The sequence below is a fragment of the Pleurodeles waltl genome, chromosome 6, assembly GCF_031143425.1.
Source record: "Pleurodeles waltl isolate 20211129_DDA chromosome 6, aPleWal1.hap1.20221129, whole genome shotgun sequence".
Lineage (NCBI taxonomy): Eukaryota > Metazoa > Chordata > Amphibia > Caudata > Salamandridae > Pleurodeles > Pleurodeles waltl.
In genome coordinates this window covers 1,554,700,923-1,554,713,512 of record NC_090445.1, presented here as the reverse complement: position 1 = coordinate 1,554,713,512, position 12,590 = coordinate 1,554,700,923, and the positions used below count along the sequence as shown (strand labels likewise).

General features: G+C 39.8%; 1 protein-coding gene across 2 annotated transcripts in view; it reads left to right on the top strand.

Moving 5' to 3' along the window:
• Positions 1-12,590, top strand: part of MASP2 (MBL associated serine protease 2) — a 352,398-nt gene that overhangs the window by 78,069 nt on the left and 261,739 nt on the right. For both annotated transcript variants that reach the window (XM_069241231.1, XM_069241232.1), the window contains exons 2-3: positions 8,107-8,329; positions 9,799-9,976. In XM_069241231.1, coding sequence (XP_069097332.1) covers positions 8,107-8,329; positions 9,799-9,976 — 401 coding nt within the window. The remainder of the gene's footprint in view (positions 1-8,106; positions 8,330-9,798; positions 9,977-12,590) is intronic.

The following is a 12,590-nucleotide window of genomic DNA, read 5'->3' as shown; positions in this document are numbered from 1 at the left end:
AGCAGTCACCAACTGTTATTTATGAATTTTCTTATTTTCTGATTTCCTGCATCAAAAAGTATAATGTATTGTATAGAATTTGTATTTGAGTCACAGCTTTTTGTTCTGGGGACCAAGAGCTCATTTTCCCGTCGCATCGCTCTTATTCGTGTGTCATCCAAAACCAAGTTTGGTTATCCTCTTTTTACATCTCATTCATTTGAGTTTCCAATTCTGCTTTCTCTGTACAATTGCATTTGACTCTCAAAAATTCCCCATATGGTATACTCCATTTTAAGGCCTTTGGATGTCCACTAATTGCATGCAATAAACTATTTGCACCAGTCGGTTTTCTGTGCATTTTTTACAGATTTTTCCCTCTTTTGTATATACCCTAATATGCAAATAATGAATTTCCAACTCACTTATTTCATATGTAAAATTTAGTTGTTGGGGATTATTATGATTAAGATCTTATGAAATGTTCTAAGGGCTCTCTTTCCGCTTTCCATATCAAGAAGAGGTCATCGATGTAACGTACCCATATGACAACATGTTCTAGCATTTCCTGATTGTTCTCTTGCCATACACTTGTGACTCCCACATGCCCATAAGGAGATTTGCACATGTAGGTGCAAAAGAAGATCCCATAGCTGTTCCTTGTTCCTGCATCAAACATAAATACATTATGGGTCAGACAGTACTGTAACATTTCTAGTAACATTTCAGAATGTTCCAATAAACTGATAGATCTTGATCTCAAAAAGTACTTGCAAGCTTCTAGCCCATCCATGTGTCTAATGGATGTATATAGGGAAACCACATCAATTGTAGCCATGATATAATTCTTTTTCCATGGTATGTTGTTATTCCTATTTAAGAAATTCATAGAGTCTCTCAAGTAAAATGGAAGATTTGAAACATATGGAAACAAGTATATATCAATAATTCTTGAAGTATTCTCCAGAAGAGATCCTATGGAGCTTGCAATGGGACGCCCTGGTGGATTTGTACCATTTTTATGACTTTTTGGCAGAAAAATATTGTAGGAGTAATCGGATGGTATGTTTTCAAGTACCTGTACTCTTCATCTTCTAGCAATCCTTTTTCTAGCCATCTTTTTAAAATACCATGGTATTCCATCATGTAAATATTCATAGGATTACTTTTTAGTTCTCTATAGTTTTCTTTCTTTCCTAATTGTCTCTTAGCTTCCTTAATATAATCATCACTATTTAATAATACAATGTTGCCTCCCTTGTCCGAGGGTTTAATGATGATTGTGTTGTCATTCCGTAGATCCTTCAATGCACCACAATCCTCTGGTGTCATGTTTACATTCTCATACTTTTTTTTTTTGGATAGTCCCAGGGCTATTTTTGTCAGCCCATCCGTCACTAGATCCTGAAACACATCAATCTTATTTCCAGCCGGCAGTTGGGGACAGAACTGTGACGTGGGTTTGAAATGACTAGAGAGTGTAGCATCCGTTGACAATCGTAGTGCGGAACAAAATTCATGATCTGATAAAGCTCCATGATTCTCACCTTCAATGTCTCCTGTTGATTCTTGTTCCAAGTCAGTTAAGGTCCTTAAGGGCATCAAATCCGACATTGTTAATGATGATATTTCCTGGGATGTGTTTATTCTCTGTCATATATATATATATGTATGTATATAGTAGGACTATGATTATGTTTAATGCACATGGGCTTCGAAACCCATAATTTGATTGGAGGGCAAAGTCAACATGTCTAATCCTAAAACTGCAGCAGAGGAAGCCTACAACCCATCACAAAGGAGGGTCATAGGCACAATTAAAACAAGTTTTGGCATACTCAAATTCAGGGTACGATGCTAAATCCTTTCTGGTGACCGACACCTTTGCAGCTCTAAGATCAAGATTGTATTTTACATGATTGTAGTGTATTGTCTAGCAGCACGGGAAGGAATACCTCTTGAGAATACTCCTGACAGCAACATACAATCACACATGGACACCACCAGTGCACCCCCCATCACTGACACAGACTCATGTGATGGACAGATGGACAAAGAGGAAATCATGAAAAATGTCTTCACTTGTGAGTAGTTCATAAATGTTGACACATTAATGGCATGAAGCACACTGTAGCACTGTTCTTTCTGTCTGCTGCCATATATAGTCATCTCCCAAAGCATGAAACATGAAGTCACACCAATTGTAATTAACCATCTCTGCGGCATAAACTAGCCTTACCTTCCACAGATGTTCACCCCTCTCTGGTCTAGAATGATGCTGAAGCCTGACATGGTTGGGTTCTGCCTTAGGTTTGAGACCTGAGGGATGGAAGGGTGAGTCATATCAACACAAGTACATCTGCATTTGTCTGATGATGGCTGCATCACCTGACAGGGGCATAGGAATCGGTAATGTGTTGCCAATATCCACTGGTTGGGCTTCCACTTGTTTTGGTGGTACCTACACATAAGGGGAAGACATGACAATGTGAAGTGTTATCACATCATGTTTGAGTCTCAGCACTTTTATATGTGCTCTGTTTTTACAGGTATGGAGCATACAGCAGTGAGCATGGTGGACATTTAAATGGTCAAAGGCCAAATACTGATATAATAATGCATGACTCCAGTCTTGCAATCACTCCCTGCCTACTTATAGCTAGAAGGGCAATGTTTAAGGCACTCTGCATTGTCCACATTGCCTTCCAAGGAAAAGGCACTGCTATCCCAGTACAAGACTCCAAGCGCTGGAACTTACTACCAACCAACATTAGAAGCACCCAAGAACATATACACTTCCCAAGACAGTTAAAAACATGGCTATTTCCTAGATAACTGCACCATCCACATCCTGGCAACTGAGCCCAGAAAACAACCACGCCCTAAAGCACAGTCCTCAGCTTGTAACCTGCAAATTGCAAACAACTCAACCAGCAAACTGCTTTTGATATACAGATAAGCTAAGAAGGGCTGACCTATGGTTTGCTGTAGCATTATATAGTTATGTATTTGCATATACAAATGTTATGGTCCACAACATTAGTAAAACCATAAAACACAGAGGTCAAAATTATAACTTAGACCTCTTAAATTCACATAAATCATAACTCCTGTGAGGTTAGTCCATCACCAGAACGGTACAGCCAAAAAAACAACCATCACCAAATAAACAGGCATACAATAACTGAAGAGATCTGTATACATTGCTGGACAATGAGGAGAACTTCAATATAGTCTACCACTGCAGATCCTAAACGTCTATACAATCTAACAATTTCTTTATGTCTCACAAAGACACCCAGATATGGGATGATAATAAAAATGTCCAAACCAACAGATCTCTCCCCTTCTCTCTCCCTCCACCATGCCAGCTCAGGACCACAACTGTACATAAAATCTCAGATTGGACAACCCAGTGTAGTATTCAGCTAAGCAGTCGATATCAAATGAAATACCACAAAGGGACCTGTAGACCTGTTCAAAGCTACCAGCATACTGAAAACCACAAAGCTGCTTGTGTGCCACTGCATGCCATAACACGATAACCACACCTTGATGGTCATTACGCACAACATGGACACTTCTCCCATAGGATCAAAACAAAGACAACATCCTTTAACCCACACGTCCTACATGGTGTGGTGTGCTACTCATACATGCTAGAGCTTCGGCGCCTCAAATAGGGTAAGTAAGTGCTATATAAATGCTGCAATACAACACATTACAATAAAATACAATATATCCCTCAGTGTCATTTCCAAAGGCAGGAATAGCAGTACGTTATCATGTACTTAAGGAGCTATTTACTTGCCATCTGCATTATCAAGTTCACTGTTATGTTGCTCTGCATGACTGTATCATGTTGCTTTGTGATACAGCTGTTCATGATACATAGTACAAATGTGTCTTCATGTACAGGCTCGCATGTTGCTGCGTGTGCAGGAAAAGCATTTTTGTCAGACATATATGTGTAGGAAAGGCATTTGTGACCGACATATGTAACAGTAGGCCACACTTCACATGCCTATAGGCACTATGTTTAGAGCGTGTGGCAACTCCTCTATTCCATGCTTTCACACTGGAAAATAATAACTGTGTTGAGGATGAAACCTAGTTTTGGAGGTTATGTGTTCAGCGTCTGTGAAGGTATGCAGTTGCTCAAGTGCATGAAACATGCTTAACATTTGTGCTTGGGAAGGATGCTAGATGTGGTAAAACATTGTGGGTTGACAGATCTTCTAGGTTTCAGTGACGTGGCCCTTCAACCCATATACCAATTCAGATGCAATCATAGCAACTACTTGGTCCATTGAGATTATGATTTGAGCATATGACTGAGCGGTGTGCACATTTGAATATGATGTGTTTATTTGGCAAATCTTAGATGGTATAAACAGGAGAATTCCCTATATATATGTCAAGTACTGTGAAAATAGGCTGCTATACCCCCTGGAAAAACGTTTGTTATTATTCTTTAACAATATTATTTATGTTGTGAAACTACATGTCCCATAACGCCTCTTAAAGAGTAGGTCGGGCTTTCATGTGTGTATATACGTTGTAACAAAATAAGTACTCACTGACCGTGATCAAGACTCGTGGGAGTCGAAACGTGTTGGTGGTTTGCTCTCAAACAATAAATGATCTGGATTTGTGTTAACTGGAGTGCGGCAGTGACTTGTACCGGCTTGTGCTGTCTCCTGGATCTGCCCAGATGAATGGATTGTGGATTGGGGCAGGCATTCTCAGGAAAGAGGCATATATATATATATATATATATATATATATATATATATATATATATATATATATATATATATATATATATATATATATAAGATATAGCCAAGTCAAAAAACGCTTTTCCAATGGAAACTAGGTCCTAACTATAGCTACCTACTGGTAACAGTATATAATATATATACCTACTGGTGACAGTATATAATATATATATACTGTCACCAGTAGGTAGCTATAGTTAGGACCTAGTTTCCATTGGAAAAGCGATTTTTGACTTGGCTATATCTTTGGCGCTGGTTGATGAATCTTCATGAAATTTTCCAAAAAAGTGTGAAGTTGGGTCATGTTGTGCATGGAAAGTTTCAGGGTGATCTGTCAAGTGGGGGGCCTACAAAAAGAGGGGGGCAAAAAAAGTGTGTTTCCATTTTAATTTCCATAGAGATTTTAGACACACACTACAGCCTGAACCGATGGACGGAATTACACCAAATTTGGCAAAAAGGTAGCTCTTGGTCCAGAAAGGACCCTTTTTTGTTATTTGATGTAAATCCATTCAGTAGTGTTTGAGCTATTAGAAGAAAAACAAATTTGTATATCTAGGTGTGTGAATACTTTACAATACTTTACAACTATTTTGCAATGAATCCAGAATGTGTGCGTCAACAGGAATGCTGTAATTGCCTGGCCACAACCTGGGCAGAAAGTTACAGCCGTCATTTTAAGTAGCAGGACAGGGTAACCGGGGCTGAAACTAAACATGAAAAGTGGTATAAGTGGTCAGGGTTGAGGTACCCTGACACAATGAGTGGCATATAGGGGTGTTTGTTGGACACCTTATGTGTACAACATGTTAAAAATGTTTTTTTCCACTTGCTATATTTGCAAATGCGTTGTGATGCTCAGCACGGCCCCCCATGTAACATTGCAGCGCATTCGTAAACACCGGTGAAAAAAACAAAAAAAACATTCACACACTCACTCAGACACTAATGCACTCACTCCCAGACACACTCACACTCTCTTGCAGCCACTCACAGACCCACTCAGAGTCTGACACACCCACTGGCAGGTCCACTTACAGACTCATGCACCCACTCACAGACCCACTCAGGCACTCATGAACCTTCTAACAAACCCACTTAAATACTCACAGAGTTCCCATACTTCTTATCGAAAGATAACCATCCCGGGATGGTTAATTCTGTGAGTGAAATGCTTTACCTGCAATGTAAGTGCTGTGAGACCGAGGGACAGGCAGGCAACTCAACAAGCCTTCCTGCAGGGGTGTCTGCTTGTCTGAAAGAAGTTTAAATGTACACAAGTGGTTAATCTGCAAATGTCAATACTACTCAGAAGCCGGCATTGGCTTTAATTGATGGAACCACATAAAGCTTCCTGATGACACAGATGTATTCTTCATGACTAGTATTCCAAGGGAGTTACCAGAAGAGCTGTGAAGTGTCTGCTTTAAGACAGTTATAAAAAAGTTACGCCATGTACAGTCTGGGTATTAGTAAAATCTATATTTTGAAAGGGTTTTTTCTATCTTAAATTTTTTTGCACATTTTGTAGCACTTTGACTTCCATCTTGTGTAATGCAAGTTTAAATATTGAATTAAATAGTTACAGTGCTTTTTGTCACAGACTGAGATCTATTAAAACTAAACATACACAAGTCACTATTCTCCACTGCTCCAAACAAGATTCAATTTTGTGGCACTCAGATTACAGACACAGAACTCTGCAGTGCATTAACTAGTAGAGGGACGTTATAGAACATACAAAAACATAGAAATTAACGGAATAAACCAAAGGTTACAGGAACATTATAGTTAGGAATTGCAATATAATATAATAAGAGTTAAGAATTCTTATTGAATGAATTATTGAATAATAATGACGACTAAAAAAATCCCATAGAAATTCACAAAAAATACCCAAAGGTTACAGGGACGTTATAGTTAGGCTTAAATTTCACTCGTACAAAACCATAGAAGTTCAGTAGTATTTCCTAACTATAACATCCCTGTAGCCATATATAAATATAATATATATATATATATATATATATATATATATATATATATATATATATATATATATATATATATATATATATATTTATATACATATATTTATATATGTATATAAATATATATATATATATATATAGAGAGAGAGAGAGAGAGAGTTAGGTATTAAAAATCTAGACTTTCTTACATATCAATATTTTATTTTCGATATTTTGTCTTCAATATTGTATCCCATCGATATTCTGGTGTCGATATTCAGGATGCACACGGCCAACACTGCATGTAACCAGCTGTTATGTTCATTGTTATGCAACTTTCTGATCACAGACTCTGACCAAAGACCCATCTTGGCATTAGTGAAAGCAGCTTAAGTACAACACATTTCTTTTCATGATCCACATCGAAGGGATCATCTTAGAATACAGTTACAACAGTTAGTAAATCCTGCTAATGCTTCACCAAATCATTGCTCCATTCAAGCTTCTTACTGACAATACATATGACCCTTCCACAGCTAATTTCAAGAACTTCAAGCTCACTACTTAACTCCCACACTTTAGAAAAACATTTAAAAATGATATTTTCAAGAAACAGTGGATCAGGCATTGATCAGGACAGCCCACTTCCTTGCCCATAAGGCCTGTAATGATGAAACATTTCATTCTTTTTCTGGGCAATGTGAAGAGTGGATGGCTAACTGGTGCATCTTATCTATTTTCTTCATCTTTGCTTCATCTTTGCTCTTGGTCGTGCTCACAAGCAGTTCCTCAATCTCCCCTCTCTATGCATTATGTCACACTGGTGTCTTGCTACTATTGTACCATGGTTCCAATGACTTCTATTTGTGCTAGTGGGAATTCAGTGTGAACTTTACATCTTGCCTCTCGTTCCCAAATTCTCTGCCCTAGATTATGCCTTCTTCTCCCCTATATTACGTCTACTCTTCCTTCTTTCTGGTGTGGGCTCTGCTCTGTTTCTTTGTTTCTATTATTGTGTCTTATTTCACATTCCCTTTCCGCCCTAGGACTTATCGGTCCCCATCTGTCTCCTGCCCTTCAATTAGTGTCTTCATTTTCTCATCTACAGCCGTAGAACCAACAATACCTTATACTGACCAGTGCACCAAGCCTTCCATTTCTCTCAGTAAACTGTATCTTCACCAGTGCTTTCTCTTGGTGACTGTATTATGTGCCCCTTTTCTCTCCCTATCTGAATTAGACTTATTATTATCATGTTTCAAATCCCCCCTCACTGTCCTAGCTCCGCTTGTGTCTCCACCAATATCTAAAGTCTCTTATTGTGGCTCCTCTTGGCTTTACATTAATGTCTCCTGTTTTCTCCCAATATGCACTAGGCCTCAGCTGAGACTACTCCTGGCTATCATATGTTCTTCAGGAGCCATGACTGCTCCGAATGTAATGTTCGGTAGGATTGCCTCACCGGGCTTCCCTGACACTTATCCTAACCACGTGCAGAGGACCTGGAACCTCACTGTGCCTCAAGGTTACATCATCCAGCTCTACTTCACACACTTCGACCTGGAGCTCTCCTACTTGTGTGAATATGATTATGTCAAGGTGAGTTGATTAGTACCTAGAACATGTGAAGCTGCAAAACATGAGGGGAGGCTGGCGAAGAACAGGAAATGGTAGGGTGCTGGACACAAGGGGCATTAAGGGTGCTGGAGAGAGGGGATGGGATCATACTAATACTGAGGTATACAGAGATGACAGATTCTAAACTGCTGATGAAAGGATAGATGGACGCATGTTAAATTAGGCTGTTTACCCAATAGATATGTGGCTGGTGGGGCAGAGGAATAACCAGACAAGACACATTTCAAAGTACAACAGTACAAAAGGCAATGACAGCTTTAACTTACGAATATGGAAGACGTTTGGTGTCCAGTTTCTCCTCAAAGGTTATCTTTTGCTTCCGCCATCAATTGCTGTCGCTAGCTGCCCCCACAGGGTCTCTTGGATATGTCTAGTCTCCAGGAAGTCAATGACTAGGTGAAGTCCTACTATGCCAGTTTTTCTGTACTTTGTTTGGTTCCTAGTTCCATGATGTGGGATACTCCTTCCTTTTCTGCTCATGAAAGTCATGTGGTCTTTCCTGAATCTGACAGTTAATTCTTCCTATCAACCTCTAGCCTCAATTAGGGTTGATTTGTCTCTTTGGAGTAAAGTGATCCACCAAGCTTCACACTTGTTTCCTTTTCCTCTTGAGTCACCTACTCCTTTTCTTACTCTTTAGTCACTTTCTTCAAAAGACTCAGGTCCTCCATAATCTGCAAGAGGCTCCTCAGCTGCTACTGTTTCCTCTACAAGTGCTTTTAGTTCAGTTTCTCTGCTCTTACTGCCTGCTCCTCCTGCAAGTTCCCCAACTTCCTCTGGCAGCTTCTCTGCACCACAGTGAAACTCTTTTTGGTTACCTCTTCTCCGACATTGAGTTTCTCAGTTCTTCCTGATATCCTTTCTGCTCCAGAGAGCCGAACTCTACCAAATAGTCCTTTCCCTCCAGTGAGCTTCTTTTCTTCAACCCACTGGCCTGCTACATCCTGTTTCTCCTTTGTAGTCTGTGATTGCTTCTCTTGGCTCGCCGATGACTTCCAACTTTTCTCAATGTGCTGTTTTTCTACATAAAGTGAGTAAGATGTTGATTGTTGTCAGCTTTGGGGATGGAAAAGCCTCCTGCTAAACTCTGAATCAAGTTTTGTTAATTTATTTGTTAATTTCTTTTCTGGAGTATTTTAAATATTGAGATTAAAAATGGACAGCCACATTGCAATTGGAAGCTTCCGGACCTTGGCAAGAAGAGGTGGGACTTGTGGTATGGCAGGCTGCAGCTATCTCAGCATAAGGGAAACAGATGCTGCTGGTATCTGGAAAGTATGGATGAAGGACTGCTGATAACTTGGAATGGGTGTTGGAAGGCTACTTGATGCAGGGATAGAGGACAGGTCTTTGACAAATGTGACTGTGCCCAGGTCAGTGTTTAGATTGTGTTCCAGTCTATCTCATCATTTGTATCTTGTGCTCTACAGATTATTACCAGTGGAAAAGAGATGGCCTTGCTTTGTGGCAGAGAAAGTACAGACACAGAGGAAGCTCCTGGCAACAAGCGGTATTACTCCATTGATAACTCAATGGCCATCATATTCCGATCTGATTACTCTAACGAGAAGAGAGTCACTGGGTTTGAGGCCTTCTACGCAGCACAAGGTATGAGGTTTCCTACAGTCGATCAACATCATGCAGAGCAGCCTCCACCACAACAGCGTAGTTCCTTTGGAGCATTAGTGGATTTTACCAACAGAAATTTCCTTTGAACATTATGGCTTGCTTACTGACACAATGGGTATCTATAAAAAAAAGCAATCGTATTTAAGTCTGCTTGCCTACTCTACAGTGTGCTAAGAGAAAGCGCACGTAAACGGCAAAGTATGAAAGAGGGATCCGGCAGAGTCTGCCTGGTCCCAATTTTGTGTATAACACAGGCCAGTTCTTCGGATAACTAAATATTCACATATTTCTATTGTTATTTCTCCACTATATGCGAATTGCTCGAAGCACTGGAGCAAGTTTGCAGCTGGTCAAAGCTGCAGGACAAGAAAAGATGGGACTGAGAACCTTCCTAGGTGTTGTTATATGACATCAAAAGACGTTCAATAGTACATATGTCAACTACTCAACTGTGTAGTTGCATTGTTGGAAAACAACTTACCCCTTCTCTTGCTCCCTAGAATGTTGTCAGTCAGAGAAGTCTACTCATACTGTCATAGTCCCTGTGACGGAACATATGGGAAAGGGGTAACCAGGAATATAGGAGTAGCAACAGAGGTTATAGATAGGCTTTAACAGTATGCGCTTTCACTTTTGAAACTGAAAGGTTACTAATACAGCAATAATATGTTACAAACTGGAGGAAAATCCTATGATGAGCTTTAAAGCTGATTCGCACATCTGTTAGCTCAAGTATAATTTAGACCAAAAGTGTGAAGTCTTGGTCTAGGCCAGTGCAATATAAACGGCAGTTGATGCACATCCCTAAATTAAATAGTTTGAAAATAAATGGGTCCAGAGAAATGGCTGCTCGAATATCGTGATGTTACTTATTCTCTGTATAACTTTCCACCTTGTTCTTTCTACATCCAGGATTAACATTCATCTGACTAGTTTCGCCATTTTGTTGAAACAATTTTTCAAGGCTTATTTTTGGAAAGGACTAAAAGGTGTGAAAATTATTTTGTTGTAAACAACAAACTTCTTAGTATGTGGGAAGCATTTAGGGCACATGTAAAAAGATCCGGTTTTGCGACTCGCAAACTGCGAGTCTTAGCAACTTGCAATTTGTGAGTCACAAAACCGGATGTACAACAGTGTACTTTACACTGTTTGCGATTCCAAATGGGGTCGCAAATGACTTACCTCATGAATATTCATGAGATAGGTCGCAATTTGCGACCCCATTGGGAATGGCCGCCCTCACAGGGATGGTGGCTTGCTGGAACAGCAGACCACCATGTCTGTGACTGCTTTTAAATAAAGCATTTTTTTTTTTTATGCAGCCCGTTTTCCTTAAAGGAAAAAAATGAAAAGTTTTCTTTTAAATTTTTCAGAGCAGGCAGTGGTCCATGGGACCACTGCCTGCTCTGAAAAAATATTTTCGCTGCCATTCACAAAGGGGAAGGGGTCCCATGGGGACCCCTTCCCGTTTGCGAATGGGTTAGCACTAGTTTGGCTCTGGCTCTGCACATACCAAATGTTTTTTTCCTGTCGCAAACAGTTTGATTCTGCCAATCGGACCGTTTGCAACAGGAAAAATGGTACATACATGTGCCCCTTAGTAGCCTAATTTCCGATTCTTAAGGTAAGAGATGTGACATACCTATCCATCACAGTGCTTAGGCTCGATGCAAACTACTCCTTAGGCAGTAGTAGTCTCAAGGAGAAGTGCTGTGATATGCAACAAGGATTATTTAGTACTGCTTTGCGTACAGAGCGATTTGTGTAATGGTAGTTGCTCTGGAATCATTGTTTATCTGTATTTTAGATAGAATGCCCAAGCGCTTCAGAACTGTTGGAATTGATTTTGTGGGCTTTAACGACGCCAATTTGACACCCATTGCTTTCATTCATTCGTGAGCTTGCCTTTAAAAATGTCCTTGATTTCATTTGTCGAAGGCATGCATTTATCATGCCTTTTCCGGGGTTTAGCCCTTCTCCAGAGCACCACCCAACTACTGTTAATATACGCAGCGTCCATGTTATACACATGGTTTCTGGACTACTTTTTAAAAAGTTATCTGCTCTCCTCTCAAAGGCAGATTGTTTGCTTTTCGGAGATCCTCATTCTCTTGCCTGGGATTGTGAACCGATGAGAGCACACACCAACTCAGTATAGTTGCTATGGGATTTACATAGCGCAATGTGCAGTATTGGACCAAAACGTTCAATTAAGCATTAACAACACCAATAGCTATAACTCTCACAAATGCATGACCTATTGCATTGCAAATGCTTGTTTTGGTATTCAGTCCAATGTCACATTCTGCTCCTCAGGCAGTAAGGGGTGTAATTGTGTTCTGTAGGAATGCGAGTGAGTAGGCAAGTATACTTTTATAATGCTGTCCTTTGAGCTGGCTAGCTGTGTTTTAATAACTGCTTCTGCAATAATTACAACAGTCAACCTCTGTTCTCATTACAGTTTAAGCAGAAAGCAAGGCCAAGTTTTGTTGTCAGTGGATATAAGATAAATGTAACTATAGTAAGTTTATTAATATACTGTTAACCTACTGTTGCGTAGCAAAAGAGGAGTGGAAGATTAATTTCAGTA